We start from the raw sequence: 24,002 nt of genomic DNA, 5'->3' as shown, positions 1-24,002 counted from the left end.
TCTTTGTTGGTATGTTTATGTATATACATGGTCCTAAGGATGTAGGCTCAAGTGATGATAAAACATGAAACATATGGTATAACATGAATTTTTTTTATGATTATCTTAGGCTAAACTATTCCAATGAGAAGACTTGAGAAAGAAAGGAGAAATTATTTGTTGAAATAGAAGATGACTCTATGATTCTCAAAGATAAACTCTTACTTTGATTTATCACTTATTTCATAAGAATCAAAATAAGATTATCTGAATTGTTATTTTCACACACAATGCACCCCAAATGAATCTTTGAGTCAATATCTTTAAAATTATTTTACAAGAACTAGGATAAGTAATCCTCAAATTTAAATACTAATTACACTGAAATGTAATTCAGAACCTGTCATTTTCTTGTCAAACTCTACAAAGAAAATAGGAGGGACAATTCAATGTTTAAAAACTTCTAGATTTAGATCAAGGGACAAGATCATCTCCATACTTTTCATGTTTCACACTATATTTGGCTCACTTTGACCTTGCTTTTTCTACTCTTTGACCGGAATTCTATGGTTTGGGCTTGAAAGGTTATTCTCTTATCTCTATAATTTTTTTTTATTTTAAAAAATGTCCCTTTGTTATATTTCTAGATTACTGAAAGTCATTTTTCATATTTGTAATTAGCTTCCAGATTACTTATTCTGAAAGTCTTTTTCCATATGCATGATTAGCTTTTGGATTATATGATCCGAAAGTTTTTTCTAACTTTTGGATTATGTAATTTGTAAGTCTTTTTTTAAATGCGTGTCCATATTACATAATTCATAAGCTACTATCAAATTCAGACTTCTAGATTATATAATTTGGAATACCATTATGGATTATGTAATTTGAAATATGAAGGGGATACAAGGAGGATAAAAAAGTTTTTTCATATTTTATATGGAGTGTTAGAAAAACATATGGAGATGTAGGAAGAAACACTCTTCTTTGCTTGCACTCCTTTGGTCGACCCAGAGACTTTTTGCACCCGATGAATTTTTACCTACACCCAATCAACTTTCAAAATTTTAAAATTATCCTTCATTTCGCAATTGAAAATTTGGAATTAAAAAATACATTTTAGAAAAGAAAATCTCAAATAGATTTTTGTATGAAATTCCAAAATAGAATTGGAAAACCAAAATATCATTTTAGAAAAAGCAATTTTAAAATACAAAAAATACATTAAAAAAATTAGAAAAAAAATTCAAGAAAAGGGATTACAAAATCTAGAAAAGTGTTATGGAAATACAAATTTAGAAATATATTCCAGGATACCAAATCCAGAATGTATTTTGATCCACACCCTCCTCTTATTTAAAAACTAAAATAACCATTTTTGTTATTTCACATAACATGGGGTGCAGGAAGCAATTTCCCCTTTGGTCACACCCCTAGTTTCTTTTGAGCTTAATAAATTCAATTACAACCCAAGCTATAATTATTATTTACACCTAAAAATACACATGAAAGAAAATGCAATGAATATAAATTATAATATAAAAATTAAGTATATTCTATTCGAAAAATTAAAAAAAATATTTTTATTTATTTGAAGCAAATTAAGATTATTCTTGTTAATGCACTCATAATTAGGAATGACCTCAGATCAGGGTGGGAATGCGCAGTATCTACCAATCCTGACTAAAAAGTTCATCCTGTTACAATTTAATTAATGGTAAGGTAAAAAATTATTGACCAACTTTTTTATAACGTGAATAAATATATTTTTTAAATAAAATTATTTAAAAATAATCACTTAAAATGCAAACTTAGATGAAAAAAATGATTTCAAAATATAATGTAAATAAAATTGCGTCATAAGATATTATAGTGCAAATAAATTTGGTATTTCTCAAAAATAAATTCAAATAAGTTGGCATTAATTACGAAGTGTAAATTTTAAACCATTCTTATTTCACTACCAATAACTTTAAATTGTAATAGTATTGGTGGGTTAGATAGCATCATGGCCTTATTCTTCTCTCCTAACAATTGGATTATTAATACACCTATATTTATTATGCACATGTATCCTATTAAAGATATTATTTAATAGAATTAAATATAGTTGTCATTCCTCTATATAATTTGTAAAAGTATTGGTGGGTTAGATAGTCTTATTCATCTTTAACAATTGAATAATTAATACACCAAAATTCATTAGGCATATGTATCGATTAAAGATATTACTTAATAGATTAAATATAGTTATTGTTTCTCTAGTAAAATTTTTTTTTTAGTATAAACTTTAAATCTCATAATTATTCGTAATAACGAAATTATTAGAATGAATCTGATCAATTAAATAAGAAATTAATTTTCAAAGTAGATTATATAACATCTCCTCATGATTCAACGTATAATATATAAACATCTATAAAAAAAAATACATTTCAATAGTTTATTTACTATAAATATTTAAGAGATTTAAAGTTTGAACTAATAACAAAAATCAATTTTGCTTTATGAATAGATATACGCTAATATAATTTTTTTTTTTGCGCCAATCATGTGCACTACCAACATGAGGAGTTTCCTTTACTAACTACAAGTAAATCATTAAATAGAAATCAATTTTAGAGACAAAAAATAATTAGTTGTTATATTCACTAAATTAAAGACCATTTTAGAGACTAAAAAAATTATTGATTTTTAAATTAGTTTTTATTATTGATAAATAGTTTCTAAATTGGTATCTAATTAGTTACCAAGTATTTTTCTACCAAATTTAGAATCTAAGTAATTGATAGTTAAAACCTTGGTAGCTAATTAGATATCAATTTAGAAACTATTTATCAATAATATAGACTAATTTAAAAATCAGTAATTTTTTTAGTCTCTAAAATGGTCTCTAATTTAGTCAATATATTAACTAATTATCTTTAGTCTATAAAATTAGTTTGTATTTAATGATTTTTTTTTTTTGAAAATTTTGAATCTTGTTCTTTATGTTTATTTAAAATGTGAAACAGAAGAGTAGTTACTACTCATATTTGCATGATGTATATAGTTCTAAGATCAATTAATAAGAAAGAGTGTATATTATGCAGAAAGCGTGTTGGATAATGTGTTCTTTTAAAATGGGTTAGTTAGGGTTGTCGTCTGTGATAATGAATCTGCATCTGAATGGATTATGAGGAAAAGGATCTCTAATAAGTGTTTGTTGATGGTTGAGTGTTAGTTAGAACTTAAAAACGTAGAAGTAACCATTTAAGATCCTGTTTTTCGAAGAAAGTTTGACCACATGATGAAACCAATTCACCAATCTTACTAATATTAGTATCTTAGACGGATCTTTAATTATTTTCAATATCCGTCACAGAAGAAAAAGACATGAAAGAGAGAGAATATTAGATCTCTTTCTCATTATATTTTCAATCCAATAATTTATCTTCAACATCTATGATCACTATACGTAACTCATAGTGCATCTTCTGAAGTTAACCACTAACATGTTCTCACAAAACATGTTTTATAAGTTGTTTCTTTAGCTGATAAACTGCTAAATTTATGAACAGTGTAAGATTAGAAGAACGTGTTTGGATTCATCTCCTTTAAGTTAAGGTGCATATCAATCTAAAGCTGTTCACTCTTGTTTTTGTGTCAATTTGATGACTTGGACGTGACTTTACCACTTTATAGAGTCTTAGAAGTATATCCAAACACACTAATAGTCTTTTGGCCGTCAAACTCATTCATATTATTCAAAAACGATAATGAACAGTTTTTAACGGGTTTAGAAACCAAATTTAGAAACTAAATAATTGGTAGTTAAAACTTTGGTCGCTAATTAGATACCAATTTAGAAACTATTTAATAATAATAGAAACTAATTTTTTATTGAGTTTCTAAAATGGTATCTAATTTAGTTAATATTGCAACTAATTATTTTGGTCTCTAAAAATTAGTTTTTATTTCATGATTTTCTTGTAGTGCTAACTCTAATATGTAGGTAATACCTACACACTAATATTACTTATCCACTGAGGTCCATAGGTAATACTCATCAACTTGAGTTCATAGGTAATACCTATCAACTCCAGTTCGTGGGTAAATTTGTAAGTAATCTTTCATATCTTTCTTTAATTTTTTTTCATTATTTTTTTTTATCTTTTCTTATTATTTATGATTATTATTTATAATTATCATTTACCATTATTATTTATGATTATTATTCATGAATATTAGTTATAATTGTTATTTATAATTATTCATATTATAATAATATTTTTAATATTATGTATATAATTATTATAATTAATATTATTCGTATTATTAAAACTATTAAGATTATTTATATTCTTAATATTTTCAATATTAATAATATTGTTAATATTATTAATAGAAATATTTATATTAATAATAATATTGAATTTACTTACGGATATAGATTTGTGGATAATGTAAAATTTACTTATTGATAAAGATATGTGAATAATAAATTGTAACCTTTTGTTATTATCGCATCCTAATCTTTAATAGATATATTTTTCTACCCTTTAGCCATGTTTAAGTAAGGAGAACATACATGCAATAAATATAGGAAAGGGAATGGTTGGTTCTAAATTTTGAAAGTTCAAAAAGTTGAAAATAGGAATAATTTAGTCTTATTGATGGAAAAGAAAAAGAAAAAGAAAATCTCAAAGAGAAAAAAAGAAAAAATCATGTTGAAAATCATGAAAAGATAGAAATAAAAATGAGGAAAAGTGTGAACTAAAAAAAAAATGGTGATTAGATAATATATATGTTATTCTTCTTTAAGATGTGTATTTTGTTATATAAAAAACCAATATTTTTGCCTCATTACAACCCTGTAAAAGACCTCAAGATTCATGTTTGAAATATGTTTGTGATTTGAAGATGAAACGAAAAACAATTGTGATTTGTTATGATTAAGTAAAAATAGAGAAAAACACCTACCTATGAGCATATACGAAGAAATTTCTTGATGAATTGTCATTTATTTATTTTGATTTGATCTAGAAGTTGATTATGTCTATATTTCTCTATATTTGAATTTGGAAACATCATAAGTTGAAGAGAGTGATAAGTGTCTAATTTCAATAATATTTAATATTAAAATATAGATACTTATGATTATTAATTGCTAATTTATATATAAAACAATTCCTAATTTATGAATTTATACCTTTTACATTTTTAATGATATTTATTTATTCCTATATTTAGTGTTAATTTGAGGTTTACAGAGAAAAATAAAAATTTATACTAAAGAAAAATTATATAAACTAAAAGAAGAAAGTGGAAAAACCTAAAAACGCACAATAACTCAACAGCAAAGGTTCTCCCCAATCTCTAGTGTCGGTTTAACGCATTTTAAACTTTATAATTATTAGTGTGTTAAGTTAGAGGCAGTTAAACTGATTATAATAGTGTATATAATTTGGCCCGCTTTATATTCTTGTAGTGTTTGTATTTTATATATTTTTAATTTAATTTGATGTAAATACATTTTAGTGTATTTAAAATTTTATTTTTTAATTAATTTTAACGTACAATTGTTATGCACAGACTAGATCAATTTTAAAATTAAGTAAAAATATCATACCTTTAATACGTTAATTAAAAAAAGTGTAATATTAATTTCAATATCTTGAAGTCTAATAAAAAAGAAAAAAAAATTATAAATAGTCTAATAATCACTATAAGAAAATCATGAAATAGAAACCAAATTTAAAAACAAAAATAATTAGTTGTTATAGTGACTAAATTAGAGACCATTTTAAAAACTAAAAAAAAATGATTTATAAATTAGTTTATATTATTGTTAAATGGTTTCTAAATTAGTATCTAATTAGCTACAAAGGTTTTTGTATCAAATTTAGAATCTAAATAATTAGTAGTTAAAACTTTTGTAACTAATTAGATAGATACCAATTTAGAAATTATTTAACAATAATAATAGAAACCAAAAATATTTTTAGTCTTTAAAATATATTTAATTTAGTCATTATAGCAACTAATTATTTTTTGTCCCTAAAATTAATTTCTATTTCATTATTTTCTTGTAGTGAATGAAAATAAATAGTATAATATAAAAAAATTAGTATAAGATTTTAATTTGTTTTTTAATATTTATTAGTTTTAAATTCTTGACGTTATATGGCCATTCCTTTTTTATGGGATTGGTTCATATGATTAACAATTAACGATTTAAAAGAAAGAATTATCTAGTAGGGAATCGTTAAATTTTAAAATATTTAATTTAAATATTAATTTTAAAGTAAAGTATGAATTTGATTTTTTTCTCAACATAAATTCAATTCATTATAAGAAAAATCATTAAATAATAACTAAATTAAAAATAAAAATTATTATTATATTAATTAAATAAATATTGTTAAAAAAATATCTATAAATATTTAGTCTCACAAACGAGTTAACAAATTTAGACGTAAAGGAGTGGGTTGGAGAATTCAAGTTTATTAGAAATAAAAACATTTTATAAAGTGAGTGTCATTTTATGAGTCGATTTTGTAACATCGAGTTAAGCTTAAAAGAGCATTTCCTAACGCCTATCTAACATCTACCAAGACTTGAACTACTAACTAGTTTAGATTATAAATTAATCACTAATTTAATTAAAAATTAATTTAAAACATATAATAATTAGTTTAAATACTAATTTAGAAATGAATTTATAATTTTTTTATTAATATTAAAAAATAATTTAAATATTAATAATTTTTTAGTTTATAAAATAATATTTGACTTAATTAATATAATTAATTATTTTTTATCTCTAAATTAGTAATAGTTTTTTTTTTTATAAAATTGTTATATTTATGATAAATTTAATATTACTTTAAAATTTTTGCGGTAATTGAAAGTCTAAAACTTGTTTGTATCTAAACTCTATATTAAAAACAATGATAATAATATTATAAAAAATCATGGAAGTTCTTGTGCATAGAAATTAGTATAGTTTTACAAATGAAGTCTATATTCGTTTTGTTGGTAGGACCACAACTTATACCATAGGGAATCTTGTTTAAAGTATGCACCAAATGTCAAACTTTATCTTAGATATTATTTGCTTACGAGAATATACTCATTATAAGAAGGATATGAATTATTTAAATTTAGAGTTTTATGAGAAAAAAAATAGGGATAAGTATTAACAATATATATTTTTTCTTCTTAAAATGAAGAAAATAAAGGGAAAAATATGTTAGTATGAGATTATTTTTAAATTTATCCTTATTAAATAAATTTAACTAACATAAATATTTTAATAAAATAAAACAATAAAATTAATAATTAAATAAAATTGTAATAAAAAATATATAGTTATTTATAATAAAAAGAAGTATACAATAATAATTATTATAAATATAATAATATTATTTAATACAAAGGATTTTCTAATTATAATTTTTAAATTTATGAATATTTAAATTATTTATTTATATATAACAATTTACAATTTTTATATATATTCAAAATTTTACATGTAAATTATTTTTCGTCAAGTAACTCATATTTTTTCTGAAATTAATTATTCAACTATATTGGAAATAACTTACATAATTTTAATTCACCCAAATTTACACAAAAATACCTAATATTTGATTAATATATTTTTTAAAAAATAAGGGTAAACTTGTAATCATTACATAACTCATAAACTTCAATAAATTTTTCTCAGAAATCCACTTTAACATATCTCAATACAAATACACTTACTTTCTTCACACTTTCCTCTCAAATTCTCACACATCCACTACTCCCTCAATCCAAACACAATCTTAGGGTTTGTTTGTTTATAGTGATTTATTGTTCACGAATAAGATTAAGGAGTACATCATTCATTTGGATTTAGGGATTTGCACAGAAGAGAAGGAGAAGATATACCCGCAAACAATAAATATCATTTTTCCTTGAAATGAAGAGAAGGTCAGGAAAAGCCAGCTCACCACTGGTTTTTCCAATTTTTCCCTTTTTACATATATTAATTAATTATTAAATAAATTTAACTAACACAAATCTTTTAATAAAATTAATAATAAAATAAAATTTTAATACAAAAATATTTAGTTATTTATAATAAAAAATTATATAATAATATTAATAATTATTATTATAAATATAATAATTGTTAGAATATATGACCTTTAAACCAGAGGGGGTGAATTGTTTTTAAAGGATTTTCGCAAACTTTGAATGTATAATGAAATTCAATGCTGAATTACAGAGAAAGAAATCATCGAGGAAACAAAGAACCAAAACTGTTTTAAGATGATATCAGAAAAACAATCGGTTGTTTATTCGAAACAATCGGTTGTTTATACCAGTTAGAACTTTAAACAACTTAAAAACAGGATTTAAAGAGTTAAGGGTAAGAGATAAGCACACAAATAATTTATACTGGCTCACTCTTACACCAAAAGCTACATCCTGTCCCCATAAACCACTAGGTAATTCACTATGCAATCAAAACCAGATTACAAACACCACACACCAAAGTAGTGACCTTGAACCCCTCAAGAAACACACTACCTTTGACAAACCACACCAAGAATGTTGATCTTGAACACCTCAAGAACACAAAACACTCCTTCGCAACACCACTACAGAAATACAGTAATCAAGGAAGAAGGGAATAAAATACACCTGGGTATTATTAAGCTTAAAGTTCAGAATTGCAACCCAATCCTATTCCACACACTTAAGAATGATCCAAAGCTCTTTCAAATCTTGGAAAAACTATTTTGATAAACTTTTTCTCTTACTCCAAGATTAGGAGAGCGTAAAACCACCTTTATATAGACCAACCAAGTGGTCAAAAACATTTAATAAAGGAGCCAAGTTAGTTATGATCATTTAAAACATATTAAAACTGCTTAACATAATTCTGTTAAGGTTTTCAAAAAAACAATCGATTGTTTTGTCGAAACAATCGGTTGAATTGACTTGACAGCTAAGGTAAAACAACCTGTTGTTTCGAAAAAAAAAAACCTGTTGAATTTTTAACAACATTTTAGAAAACTCATCTTTTCAAAAGGTTACAAATTCAAATGAACTTGGATCATCTTAAGGAGTGAATTAACAAGTTTCAAACAACTAGACAACACACACCTAGCAACAAGGTCTTCAAGCTTTTCTTTTGGATTTGGAGACATCAAAGCATCTTGTTCAACAATAATACTATTTATATTTAATATCAAATTATTTTCTAATTATAATTTTTAAATTTATGAATATTTAAATTATTTATTTCTATATAATAATTTACAACTTTTACATATATTTATAATTTTACACGTAAATTATTTTTCATCAAGTAACTCGTATTTTTTCAAAATTAATTATTCACCAAGATCGGAAATAACTTACATAATTTTAATTCACCTAAATCTACACAAAAGTACCTAATATTTGATATTTTTAAGACAATGATAAATGTGTAATCTTATATTTTACATACTTAAAAAAAATCAAAATACCCTCACGACCATCCCATCACTCCCAAATTCAATAAACTTTTCTCACAAATTCATTTTAATATACCACAATCCAAACATACTCACCTTCTTTATATTTTATTCTCAACTCCTCACATATTCACTCTCTCAAATCTCCACACTTCTCTTCCTCAATCCAAACACAATCATAATAACATGGAGTTCACATTGTTACACATATCCTACATCCTACGAAATTAGCAAATAAAAAAATATATTTGCAACTCAAAACAAAAAGTTTATATATCCTTTAAGAGATGACAAAAAAATTCAACTTTTCCATGTTGTAAACTAAAATCGATCTTGCAGTATCTCATTATTAATGTATAATGTTTTAATTTAAAGTTATTAATTTGTGATATGATGATAAGGTTAAGACTTGTTAAAAGAGAATAATAGAAGTGTATTTACAGTCTAAATAATAATATTGGGCTTAAATGATATTTCAGCTCTAATTAGTCTGAACATTTATATATTACAATATAATATATAAAATAATGGATTTGTTGCTCTTGACAAGACTTCTATTCTAATTCCACCCAAATACGTCTCAGCAATTTAAATTTGTGCAACTAATATACCACTTCCAAAATTATTTCCTTTCTTGAACAATTATTGATTTCCGTATATAATTACGTATGAAGATGAAACTTTGATATTAATGATTCATATTAAAGTGTCATGGGTCGTAGTCAGAAAATTTTCTGAGCCACATCTAAGTGCATGTCTTGTTAAGAACACAATTCAGTTTCCAAGAATGTGTGTGTATATATATGTACATGTTTCAAGTGATCTCAGGAACCAACAACTCAAGTTTCAGACTTCACCAAAGTGGTGCAGTTTTCCATAATCAGTCACTGCCATGGCCTTCAAAACACTATTCCATAGCACTTTAGCATTGGTTATTGTTTTTGCATTTTGTGCTTTGGAGGCCAATGCTCGCACTCTCCAAGATGCTTCAATGCGTGAAAGGCATGAGCAGTGGATGGTTACACATGGAAAACTCTACTTGGACTCTTCTGAGAAAGAGCAGAAATACCAAATATTCAAGGAAAACGTGCAACGCATAGAGGCATTTAACAATGCTGGAAACAAGCCATACAAGCTTGGCATAAACCAATTTGCTGATCTCACAAATGAGGAATTCAAAGCCAGAAATAGATTCAAGGGTCATATTTGCTCCACAATAACAAGAACACCCACTTTTAAGTATGAACACGTGACAGCACTGCCTACTTCATTGGATTGGAGACAGAAAGGTGCTGTTACACCTATTAAGGACCAAGGCCAATGTGGTATGTGTTTGGATAACTTAAGTTTGTTTTAGTTTACGTAAGAAACTTAATTATTTTTTCTACTATTAATGTCTCATGCATTTATCTAAACAAAACTCTTGTTTGTGTTTTTATCTTTAGGATCTTGTTGGGCATTTTCTGCTGTGGCAGCAACAGAAGGAATCACCAAGCTTAGTACTGGCAAACTGATCTCTTTATCAGAACAAGAGCTTATTGATTGTGACACAAAGGGTGAGGACCAAGGTTGTGAAGGAGGTTTAATGGACGATGCCTTCAAATTTATCTTGAATAACAAAGGACTTACCACAGAAGCTACGTACCCTTATGAGGGAATTGATGGAACCTGCAATGCAAAAGCAGAAAGCAGCCATGCAGCTAGCATAAAGGGGTACGAGGATGTCCCTGCCAACAGTGAGAGTGCACTGCTGAAAGCTGTTGCCAATCAACCAGTTTCAGTAGCTATTGATGCAAGCGGATATGAGTTTCAATTTTATGCAGGTGGCGTCTTCAATGGATCATGTGACACTAACTTGGATCATGGTGTGACTGCTGTGGGGTATGGAGTGAGTGATGATGGAAGCAAGTATTGGTTGGTGAAGAATTCATGGGGAGTAAAATGGGGTGAAAAAGGATACATTAGGATGCAAAGGGATGTTTCTGCTAAAGAAGGCTTGTGTGGCATAGCAATGTTGGCATCTTACCCAACTGCATAGTTACTGCTATATCTATATATTTAATAATCTGTGTATGTAATGTACAAATTAAGTACAAAAAATCACATAGGTGTGTCGATACCGATATTTATAGGTATGAACAAATTAGAAGTGGTTGATTCAAAGCTTGTAAATAACATGAAGTGGTAGATTCTGTACCACAATTGTGTAAAAATATATACAAGTATACTTGTTTATAACTATTTATTTATTTATTTATATAAAAGTAATCACTACGAAGAATCATCAATGTAAAAGTTGATTTAACCCATTTTAATGTCACGTAAAAGGTTATTTTAAAAAATAAAAAATATTTTTTTTAAAAATAATTTAGTTGTTGATAAAGTTGATTGAATCAACTCTAAATAACACTAATTATTTTAACTATTTGTAATAAATAAATATATTTGTGTTATAATATCGGAGTAAAGTTTATCCAACTAATATGAATATAGTTCGTTTAGTGTTACGATGTTGAATCTTAGTTAATTCTAAAATGATACTAATTATTTTTAACTTTTTTAATAAGTAAAAATATTTATATTAATGTTAGTCAGTATTAATTAAAATAAATACGTTCACATTTATTTGATACTTGTTTTATTTATTTTAATATTTATATTTATTAAACTAGAATCAATTAAACTGACACAATTTATTAATTAATTTAATAAATATTTTTTTTTGTTTCAAAATAAATAAATAATTTCACTTTAAAAACAACGAAAATATATTTTTTAATATAATTTTTACTAAATGATATATATATATATATATATTAAATTGTATTAACTTTTTAATTAACTATTCCTAAAAATAACAACTATAAAAAAATATAAATATTACCTCTTTTATTTTTATATTCATTAACCAACCTTTCAGTTTCTGTTATCTAATTAAATTACTAAAAAATGGAAAGTATTTTATTGTTATAATTATAATAATGATTTTCTAAATAAAAATTAGAATAATTTATAATTAATTTTTATACACATTTTCTTACAATTTAACCTTGAATTTTGATATAATTTTACATATGTTCCTATTATATAATTATAACATTATAAAAATCAATAAAAAAAATTCTATATTTATTTTTATGTATATAATTTAAAATTTTAAAAATATTTTTTAATTAATTTTATCAAAATAAATTAATTTTTCATTTTTTTTGTTAACATACAAAAAAGTAAATACACAACTTGGTCAATGCATTTATGCTTTAACTAGTATAGGAAATATACTTTTAGAAATATAATGATTTTGAAAAAACATTTTTTGTCGTTTTACTGTAACGGGAGGGGCATGAAGTAATTATGGGTGAAAAAGCAAAAGCCCAGGTTAAAATCCATGGGCTTGAAAGTAAGAGGCCCAGGCCAAGAAACAACAGTTCTCTAACGTGATTCTTAAAGTGAGCCTTCCATGTGTACCCTATATAAATAGCATCGGGAAATGAAAGTAACAAGAGAAAGTAAAGCGAGGCATAGTGGTGCAGAATGGCCGGCAAAGGTGGGGCGACTCCGGCGACATACTCGCCGTCTCTGACAGTCGATAAAAAGAAACCACCGCTTTTCAAGGAAGATTGGGTTCGGCCCGATGGCCGCGGTTTCCACCAGTGCAGACCCGCATGTAAGTTCCACTTGCTTTCAAATATAACCATTCGGTCTCTTTCTTCTCAATGCATTTGCAATCTCAATATATGCTTCTCCATTATCCATGATTATGATTTTTGTTATTAAATGGACGTTATTTTATGGTTTTTTCTGCGGACTATTGAGGTTTTCATATGTATGGTGCTATAGTGATTTCTGAGGCTGAGCTGTTTGAATAAATGCCGTTTACGGATTACAATGGCGCTTTTGGGAGAATGGTGAACTCAGTAACATTTTGTGAATAGGTTTTCCTCGTTCTTTTCAAATTTACAACCAATGCTCCACGATGTGATTTCATTTGGAGAAGTGAAAATGTGTAGAATCATGGCAAAGATTATGTATTCATGCAGTCAGGTTGGACATGGCAAAGATTGCCTTGGGTTTTGTACTGGAAGTAAAGGGTCTATACCTGATGAATTAGTTAATTAGCTTTCATTTCGACTACTACGAACAGATGTATTTGGTCATACTAGTCCTGTGGTACCAACTAATTTTCCTGGACTATTGACACCGTGGACCTCATGTCCCAATGCGACCTTTTGGTCCTCAAGGTCTTCAACCTCTTACCTGATTTTAATAGATGTGCATGCTCCAGAAGTTTCAGGGATTATGGTATTTGTTCTTTGGTGTTGCTCCATTTTCTGTAAAGAGGACAGGTGATTGTGGATTAGGACTAGAACAGCCATTTGCAATTGATCCAGGGTATTGATATGGTGGTGGTTCTGTTCCAAACACCTTGATCCAGTCCAGGCACTAGGATAGCATCTAGTACATGCTTCTGTCCAACCTGATATTGTTAATATATGGCATGGAGTTATTGTGAAAGAGGAGCTCCTATTTCTCATGCTATGGGTGCGGCTATTGGAAAAAAAAGGATGGGGATTGAGAATTAGGTTTTTCATGTTGTAGATTGTGCTGCTAGGACTGGATAGATTCCGTAACTCAACCCTCTAAGCTGGCTAAGGTGAGGGATGTGTATTGCTTAGTAAGCTCTAATACTGTTTCTAATCAACGTGGGATTTAGTTTTTTCCAAATACACCCCTTCACATCCTACACTTATTGGTCATGGTGCATGGATAATATGGCAAACGGGATAACGATCGATCTATAGGATATGATACCCTGTTAAAAGAACTTTTTATGGTAGTAAAAGAATACATTTTCATTCATCAATAGAGTTTGTCTACACAGTGAAGTACATCAATGCAAATGAAGTAACTGAACTCTAACTGTCATCAAAACTGATAACTAATCATCTAACAGAAGACTCAATAACGTCTGATAATTTAAATAAAAAATCACTTATTTTTATTTATATGTTGATTAGTTGACCTGGTTTTTTTTATAAGAACATCAATATTTTTGCGACTTGCAGTTTTCAGGACTGGTGCTGTGAATGCAGCATCTGGATCTGCTTATGCCGAGGTTGGAAATACCAAGGTCATTGTATCTGTGTGAGTGTTTCTTTTGTCTCAAAAATGTGTCAGTTAGCTTGTTGAGGTTTTCTTTTTCTGACTTTGTTATTTGTTATTATGCTCTCCCTAATGTGGATATTTTATTTGTAATTTTTAATATAGATTTGGGCCAAGAGAGAGCAAGAAGGCAATGATGTACAGTGATACAGGGCGTTTGAATTGCAATGTCAGCTTTACAACATTTGCAACTCCAGTGCGAGGGCAGGTATATGAAAGGCTGTGTAATTTTTTCTGTTTCTTCCATCTTCATCGCTAGTTGAAGTGACCTCTAATATATTAAACCTCACGAAGCTAGGGTTCAGACCACAAAGAGTACAGTGCAATGCTTAATAAAGCTTTGGAGGGTGCAATAATACTGGAAAGTTTCCCCAAGACAACTGTGGATGTTTTTGCATTGGTGCTAGAATCTAGCGGCAGTAAGTATTATTATAAAATTTCATATTTATTTTCAATCTAATTTGTAATGATATTTTTTTTATGGTTATAAATTTACAGACAAAAATTGTGCGGGACATAAATATACTAAAAAATATTAGTAAAGAAAGTTAATGTATATTTGTCTTTTCATCTACCTTGCTGTTATTTAATGGGTGCTTTGTGTCAACATAGGTTTGTTCTCTTCTATTACTGTGAAGAGGTATTTTGCTTTAACACATTTTTGTTTAGTTAATCAATTAGGTGTGATTCAATTGATGGTTTATATGAATGAACTTACCTGCTATGCATGGGTTTGAATCCCAAGTACAGAATTTGTGATGAAGACCAAACCAACAGGTGCTTGACTGGGGATTATTCAAACAACTATTAGGGGTGGAAACAGCTTGTCAGAGATTAAAAAAAGTAGTTTCTTTAAGTTCAGCTATTTCTCTAGTTTTTGTGGCAAGAGATGTCAGCTAGAGCTTCTGTTGTGTGAGGCTTTTGTTGCTTATGATGTGAATTGATTGTTGTCAATAGCAGATTGCAAAAAGCCCAAAATCTGTCACAGCATACCATATATAAGATAGAATGAGTATGACGGGCAATAAACTAGAGGAAGAAAACATGAGTAAATTGGAAAGAGCAAAACACTATAAAACAAGACGAACGTGAAAAAAATGAAAGAGGAAGGAAAACAAAACTTAAAATTTGGAATGAATCAAAGGATGGAAAAAAATCCAAGTGAAAAGAAAGAGGCAATATTTAGAATGAAAAAAAAAAACAGAATAATACCAGTTACCTGAAGTCTTTGGGGATTGCAGGAGGGGTGAATAGAGGACTGCTCCCCTCCTTACTTGATGAGTCATTCCTTGGCCCTTACGTTAACTGAAGGTGACTTGTAAGTAGAACACAAATGTCATTTATCTAAGCCACACTATTTTATAGGTTTTAAGTGGGGATAAAAGGCATGAGCTGGATGAGTTTAATGCTTGCAGATTTCAAGTGTAGCTAGAAGATTTTATCATGTGTTTAAGACTTCAGTTTTTGGCATTTGTTGAGTAAATACCCAGCAAATCTTATCAGATCTGTGACCCATGCTGCAACTGTAAGACTTCTTTTGGCTGTTATGACCTTTCTTGCGGGTGGCAGAGATGCAGTGGTGGATCAGCTGTCATTTATAAAGCAATAGTGTTGTCTTATTTATATTAAGGTTACAGTGACAACACTGACGAACACAAGGAACGTATGATTTTTCCGTAATTTAGCAGTTTTCATGAAAGTCATTTAGAGTAGTCTAATTTGAAGTGAATTTGTTTCTGATGAAGTATTGTGCCTTTGGATTTTGGAATTGTAGGAAGTAATGATGAATGATCCTATTTAAAGTTTGGAGAAGTCAGTGATGCAATATAACTCTAATATTTTCTCAAAATTATTAAGTTTCTAGCAGGTAATAATATTAGTGAACATGTTGCAGGTGATCTCCCAGTTGTCATATCGTGTGCTAGCCTTGCCCTGGCGGATGCTGGAATAATGATGTATGATCTTGTTGCCTCGGTTTCTGTGGTAGGATCTTACTCACATTTGCAGTCAGCCATATTGTCACTAATATGTACTTGTTTTGTAGTGCGGATAATCTTTTTCTCCCATTTTAAACCTTATCTTGAATTTGTTATTATAAATTCGTATAATTTCATATTCTATTAAAATTTCTAACATAGTACCTGCCTCTCATTTTGTGCTTTATTAATTACGTTTTCATGAAGAGTTTTGTCTTAGCCTAAAAATATGTTTTTAAACCATTTTTTGTTTATTCCAACTTACTTTCTGTGGATACCAAAATGTATGGCCTAATTCCATGCTAGCGAGTGTACAATTTTACCGGATGATCTTCTGGAACCAGGTCATCTTCACAAAACTCATCATGATAAAATGAGATCATAATTATGAAGTTTAATGGCATTTAACCGATTAGGACTGCTATAAATTGTTCCTTCATGATGCGGTTATCTTGCTACTGAGAGTCTAATTATTATTTTCTAATGATTGTAGTCAAGTTTTAGTAAGAACCTTGTCATTGATCCTATTTTGGAGGAGGAAAACTGCCAAGATGGTAGCTTAATGATTACCTGTATGCCTTCTCGCTATGAAATCACCCAACTCACCGTTACCGGGGAATGGTCTTCTCCGAGGATTAACGAGGTTTGCCTATTTTTAACTTTCTTTTTAAATCTTTTTATGTAAATGCGTATTTTGAAGTCGTGAATTTATGTCTGGATATCTATTGTTCCAAATTGGTTACTCTCAGTGACATTTTGTATTCCCACATGCAGGGAATGCAGCTGTGCTTGGATGCTTGTGCAAAGCTAGCGAAGATTATGAGATCATGTTTGAAAGAAGCTGCTTCGGATTCCAGGGAGTAGAATGGAAGTTCTACATTAATACAAATCACGATATGTGCTTTTAATTTTTTCTTATATTGAGAGATAATTTTGTGTTGGAGGTAGTAGAGAGAGGTGCTGTGCATATCCTGAAAATTTTGTGCTTCTTCCATTTTTCATATCCTTTTAATGGATTTAGTTACTGTTTTGGTCTTTTGTTCTGTCTCAAACCACCAAATTGCCCACAGCCTAAAAAGTGAAGACCACAATGGAAGGTAAGGAGAATTAGAGGTGCTAAAAATATTAATTGAACTGAATTAACTAACTGCATGAAAACTGAACCAAATTGGAAAAATGGTTAATTTGAATTGTACCAAGCTATTTTGTGTACTGATATTAGAAGAGGGAAATTTACTTTATACAAAGGTAAGTTTTCAGAGTTGATAAATCAAAATAATTGAGTGGGTTACTGGACCAATACAAATTGACCGGTTTATTGGACAAAATTAACCTATCCTATTGGACCCGACCCGTTTCATTATCTCTAATTTTGCCTAATTTTATATAAGAAAAACACTAATCGAATATTATCATTGCTTCTAATCAAACTTTGAAAGTTAATAAATTGTGTCTAAACTGATAAAGGATGTTTGGTTTCTTGAATTTTTTGACACCTATGGTTTAGTATTATGTAGTTTATAAAATTCATTGAATTGGACCGTACAAAAGTGATGAATCTTGACCTAAACCTTAATTTAGCCAAGGGAGTCAGTAGTTTTATCATCGAACAGTGTAGTGGTATGTGTTTGTGTGAAGATGTTATGGGTCACAAACTCATCCTCATCAATGAAAGAAAAGAAAAACAACTCATTATGGGTTCTTAAATCCTTGGCTGCTTCTATATCATAGACAGTCTGAACATCTTGATATCATTTGGAAGGTACACTCAATCATAGTTCTTCATTTAAAGCTTATACAAGGGCTGTCAAGCCCTTATTTATATAATGATTCACTTGTTTGTTTGTGCACTTTTGCCATATATAATTTACTTGATAGAGAGTGATAGAAAATTAGAAACAGTGGATTTTCAATATAGTTTTCAGTTTGTTTTTTTTCAATCTAGTGTATCACTTTTTTATCCTCATTTTCTGATTCTTTTGTCTTTGTATTTGATATTTTTTTAAGCATTTATTCATTATTAAATGTACATATTATCTTGATAACATTTCATTCTTCCTTTTAAGTGCTTAAGAAACATCAATAAGATTTATTTATATTTCTTGAAACGATTATTCATTTAGATATTTTTATATGTATGGGAGGTTATCCCTAACACCACACAATCTACAAAATCTTTGATTAAGATTAAGAGGTTTTACGATCGAAATCTATACTGACACCACAATTTTAAATGTAATTTTTTCAAAACTCTTTAATTCTGTTGATAGAAATCTTTAATTCCCCAATTTCATGAAAGAGTTTCAAGATGACTTTGTCCTAGCAGCTAGTACTACAACAAGAAACAAAATTTGCTTGCTGAATGCTTAATTCTCCGTATCCTCTTCAAATTACATGCTAGATAGAGATTGAGCCTTAAATCAACCTCAAAAACTGTTATACATTTAGTTAGCTGCATAACTTTGAAATGTAAGAGAATACTTGAGCACCATGAATGGACATTGTTGTTCATAATTATATTTTGCAGACATATCTCCAATCAACAACTGTTCGCTTAGAAGAGTGGAGGGTGAGTAGAACTGATACAGACCAATGGATGCATCACAGGCAGCTGCCCTCAGAACTTAGACAATCTGTGCGCAAATATAACCAATATAAATGGCTGGCCACACAAGGGGTAGATGATAGGCATTTTTCCCTCAAGGATCTCAGAACTCTTGAAATAAGAAAACAAAAAATGACCATTATCCACTCTTTACAATTGCAAGCAACTAAACTGTTAGTAACTACAAATGAATGGCAATTTATATTAATATCTCCCAGTTAATTTTACTTTGGTTTTATGTTGAAAATATCTTGAAATTAAAATCAGACTGTGGTAGACAAATGTCAAACACAGAAAACACTAATTTATAATGCCTGTGATCAATAAATGGTAATTTATCTAAATAAGTGAGGCTACAAAACTGAGACAGCTGCCCTCTTTGCATTGAACCCAAGTCATTTATTAATGTGGCTTCGGCACAAAACCATCAACAGCGAAGTTCCGAGTAGCAGCAGGAATGGCTAACCGAATTCCATCAAGTTCGGGTTTTGCAATAACTTGGCAACCCAGACGTGATCTGCATATTTTCCACAGTTAGTCAATGTCGAATTTGAGGGTGGTAAAAACGGAAAATGAACATTTCAAATCATAAGTTCATGAAACCCACGTTTCACTAAGCCCAAAAGCTAGATCTAACATGTCATTTTCCTCATCAGTTGGATCTTCCAATTTATTGTAATGTTCTACGTCCTGCACGAAAATCAAATAATTTGTCCCTCTTGTATATGGAAAACTGTAATTCAAAAAATAAATTAATAACTTCAAATAACATTTCACTATATAGATCACCCATGATGTACCATGACTATAACATGGCAAGTTGAACACGCAAGTGAGCCCTCGCATGCTCCTGCAATAACATCAAGTAAGAAATCATCTCAAGCAAAAGGAAAAGTAACCTGAATCAATTATGAATACGCATGGCCACTTCAGAAATGGCCCTACTTGACAGGATTCAAATCAAAACGTTGTCAGCAGAATTCAGAAGACTATAATCTCGAGGAAAATAATAAAATTCTAAAATTAAAACTCTTGCCTTCTAGTTCAATGTCATTTTCATGAGCTGCTTCTAACATAGACATTCCAACAGGGACTTTGATATGGTTTTCCTCACCATCCTTATCAATAAAAGTTACAGATATCCTGCACAATGTTGCCTCAAAGAGTAAGGTGCAAAATGACAACTGTGCAAGATTTTAATATACTCAAATCGTGAACTATTGTCATCTAATAAAGTATATGGCAAGATACGACAGTAATGATGTAATTTGTTCTAACGGAACTAATCACTAATGGTGTAGGGAAGCGACCAACTATAACAACTGAGGCTTACATATTTTGTTATTGTTGCCATTTTGGTTAAAGTATCAGAATCACACAGCAACCTAACTCCTGCTCAGAAATCATACCATACCTCCCATGGTAAACAAAATGAAATCATGGTTGGCTACACAACAAACATGTAACGGTAGAACAGAGTGTCAAGCCTCAATATTTATGTGATATTAACATTCTGTGCACTTTGAAGTTCTCACTTGAATGCCTCGAAAAGTTTAATCATTTGAAGAAAAATATATTAAACTCCCATCAAGCTCACTACAAATGTCAGTTCTTAAGTCTTTTATTTTGGGGGATCAAAATATTGCATATATGACAAAGGAGTTACACAACAACTAACCTTATATCGTACTCTCATCTCAACAACCACTTATCTAGCTACAAATTAGACAATTAGAGAAACGGTCAATTTATAACACTTAGGAGGGTCCTTGTTAAATGATTAAATCATGATATGATTAACTAGAAACAAGAAACTGGCAGTTAACAATTAGTCTGCATGGTGTACCGATGCTGTGTGTCAAAATATAGTATCAACACTAAAAAATTACCAATTTTGCATGGGATTTTTTATTCAATTCAATGTTTTGTTTATTGAGTGTCTCTCAATCACATAAAAACATTTCTACGTCAAAATTACAATCATAACACAAACCCAACATATAGTAAGTTTTTGATCGCTATATTGACGTGGTATTTACACATACAAAAGGATCACATACTATCACAAATCTGACATCTCAAATAAAAAGAACTCACGTTTCTTTTTGTTCACTCCCCTCCTCAATAGTGTTGTTAGTAGTCATTGTTGAAAGGAAATTATGTCTTTCCATCATGGCTCCCTTGTATATCATGGCTCCCTTGTATAATTTAGTAAATGAATGCCGCTGAAACTAAATAAAAAGACACAAAAATAATTACTCATTAAAACAGATTATCATAAACCAATGTCATAAGAGAGTCAAATTGCAAAATCGCTGCCTTGTCCGAGTTTGGAAGCCAAACCGAGGTGACTCGGCCGGCGGATCGGTGTCGGAGCCGTACCGTGGCGCTGCGCAGCTCGGTGCATAGTTGCATCGGAAGGCGTCCTCGATTCCCATCGTAATCTAGCGCGACACGTTTTTGTTCCAAATTTATTTGACCTAGAGCGGCCATTTTAAGGTTCATGTTCTCCGCTACCGCCCACGCCACCGCCGGCGCTAGCTTTAACCATCGCCGGCGCCAGCCATCGTCACCGCTACCGCCAACATTTTCCATCGCCGCCGCGAACGAACGCCACTGCCGCCGCATGGAAGTGAAGAGATGCAGCGGAAGTGAAGGGAAGTGAAGAGATGCAGGGGAGTGAAGAGACAGCGGAACTGAAGTGATGCAGCGAAACTGAAGTGATGCAACGAAACTGAAGTGAAACAGGGGAGTGAATTGATGCCCTAAAGGCAATTGCTTTCTGCACCCAGCACTTTTAAACCTCCATCCAAAATAATTTCAAAATTCCAAATATACTCTTTATTCTTCTAGAAATAAAAATTTGAAATTAAAAATAATATATTTCGAAAAATAGAGTCGGAAGATATTATTGTGTTTTGGATATAAAAATTTTAAAAAAAAATCAAAATTTCATTCTGATAATAAATTTGGAATTAAAAATAATACATTTTAAAAAAATTTATTCGAACTCCAGAAAATGGACTCGGAATGTAATTTTATATGTATTTTTTTATCTTTTCGTCGTGCACTGATATGGTGCAGGAAGCAATTGCCTGCCCTAAATCCTAATTGAAGCTATTTTGTGTACTGATATTAGAAGAGGGAAATTTACTTTATACAAAGGTAAGTTTTCAGTGTTTAAATCAAAATAACCGAGTGCTTGTAAAAAGGTTAAGGTAAAATTAAGTGAAACCGAGAAAGTTACGTAATGGTTGATAAAATATTGAATTAAATATTAATATTAACTAATTGTATATTTTAATAATTATAAATTTATATTTTTTAATTTATTTCAATTTTTGTAACAATCTATTTTTTTATGTAAAATTAAATTTCAAGTAATGTTTGTATAAATATATTCTATAAAATAGTTATATATTCTCAATTAATAAAAATATACTTTATTAAAAATACAATTATTAAAACAATAATAATCAAATTTAATATTAAATCGATAATTCAAAAGATGTAACATTAAATCAATAATTTAAAAAAGTGTAATAATAAGATAATAATTAAAAAGTTGTAATCATAAATAGGATTTTGAAAAATGAGAGTTTTCTATATTATTTTTAAGAGACAAAATATTAAAGTATAAGTTTTGTTTTGAAATTGAAATAAACTAAACCCTAATAAAGAAACTACATAGTCAAACGTAAATGAAATAATTTTTATTAAAATTTTATCTGTCAACTTTATTTATAATTTAAATAAGATGTTCTTCCAAAATGTTTTGTTCAGAGGTTGAAATTTACTTTAACAGGTAGATGATAGGGTTGCTTCTTCCTGCAACTACATGTCTTCCAGCCACCCCATAAGTTTTTTTAATTCTAAAAATATTTTTTAAATATTTTTTTTAATATTTTGGATTAAATAATTTAAAAAAAAAATTGTAATTAGCTTCCGGATTACATAATTTGAAAGTTTTTTCTAAATATGATATTGACTTCCAGATTATGTAATCCAGATATATTTTGGATTATCCCGATTACATAATTCATAGGCTTATTTCAAATCTAAAAAAGAGTTATGGATTTTATAAATCTAAAGAACACTTTCGGATCCAAAAGCATCTTCCAGATTATGTATAAGGGTGACACAAAAAGGATAAAACGGTATTTTTACATTTAGTATGGGGTGACGCAAGAAGGTATGGAGGTGTAGGAAGAAAGAGTCGGATGATAGTTGGTGTGGGCGAAAAGACTTTGGTTAGATGTCCTGAAAAATGTGGGTTAGGTTGGTATGTCCTATATAGAATATGTGAGTTATTTTTATTGGCATGTCTCATGGGTATGTGGGCTAGTTTGTATAAAAAATATCTTTTAAAATTAATGATTTTTTTAAAATATAAATTTAATTTTTTATTATTTAGATGAATTAGGTAAATGTTCACATAGTATTATTTTCACGACACTTGGCTAATAAGATATGAGTAAAGATTCTGGAGTTATAGAATTTAAAAGTTAAAATTTGTGTTTTGGATTATACAATATTCTATATTGCATAAACCTTAATACAAATTTGTATTCCAAAAAGAATTTGAAATGGATAATTTTATAATTTTGTAAAATATGAAGATGCATGAAAAAAATATGGGGGTGTAGAAAGAAATTTTTATATTTTTAAGTTAGCTGGTTATGTGGGTCAGCCCGCCACGTGCTGCGCTTGGCTAGCACAGGCTGCAAGTTATGCGAGGCGGGCCTAAGCGGGCCAACGAGTTGGAAGACTCTTCCCTACAAC

The 24,002-nt window shown here is 29.1% G+C and overlaps 3 protein-coding genes across 4 annotated transcripts; 2 read left to right on the top strand and 1 right to left on the bottom strand.

The window, feature by feature from the left end:
- The first annotated feature begins 10,212 nt into the window (after positions 1-10,212).
- Positions 10,213-11,717, top strand: LOC137829444 (senescence-specific cysteine protease SAG39). The gene is made up of 2 exons (XM_068636249.2): positions 10,213-10,801; positions 10,922-11,717. The coding sequence occupies exons 1-2, from the start codon at positions 10,369-10,371 to the stop codon at positions 11,512-11,514; spliced, it is 1,026 nt and encodes a 341-aa protein (XP_068492350.1). The 5' UTR covers positions 10,213-10,368; the 3' UTR covers positions 11,515-11,717.
- A 1,250-nt stretch (positions 11,718-12,967) lies between these two features.
- RRP41L (3'-5'-exoribonuclease family protein) lies at positions 12,968-17,653 on the top strand. The gene is made up of 7 exons (XM_068632913.2): positions 12,968-13,143; positions 14,543-14,621; positions 14,745-14,847; positions 14,938-15,058; positions 16,534-16,622; positions 17,109-17,258; positions 17,390-17,653. The coding sequence occupies exons 1-7, from the start codon at positions 13,011-13,013 to the stop codon at positions 17,477-17,479; spliced, it is 765 nt and encodes a 254-aa protein (XP_068489014.1). The 5' UTR covers positions 12,968-13,010; the 3' UTR covers positions 17,480-17,653.
- Positions 17,654-19,306: 1,653 nt separating this feature from the next.
- Positions 19,307-21,988, bottom strand: LOC137825119 (adrenodoxin-like protein 2, mitochondrial). 2 transcript variants are annotated; one of them, XM_068630794.2, is made up of 6 exons: positions 21,603-21,988; positions 21,318-21,451; positions 20,257-20,363; positions 20,021-20,070; positions 19,828-19,910; positions 19,307-19,737 (listed from the first exon to the last, which is right to left on the bottom strand). In XM_068630794.2, exons 1-6 carry the CDS (start codon positions 21,846-21,848, stop codon positions 19,623-19,625), a joined length of 735 nt encoding a protein of 244 aa, XP_068486895.1. In that variant the 5' UTR covers positions 21,849-21,988; the 3' UTR covers positions 19,307-19,622. The 2 variants fall into 2 exon arrangements, with proteins under 2 accessions (XP_068486895.1, XP_068486902.1); XM_068630801.2 differs by having other exon boundaries at positions 21,318-21,445; positions 21,603-21,982.
- Between the last annotated feature and the right edge of the window lie 2,014 nt (positions 21,989-24,002).

Source organism: Phaseolus vulgaris, chromosome 11 (assembly GCF_051622355.1).
Source record: "Phaseolus vulgaris cultivar YP4 chromosome 11, ASM5162235v1, whole genome shotgun sequence".
NCBI classification, from domain to species: domain Eukaryota; kingdom Viridiplantae; phylum Streptophyta; class Magnoliopsida; order Fabales; family Fabaceae; genus Phaseolus; species Phaseolus vulgaris.
Note: the sequence above shows the minus strand (reverse complement) of the source record. Positions and strands in the feature narration are given on the sequence as shown.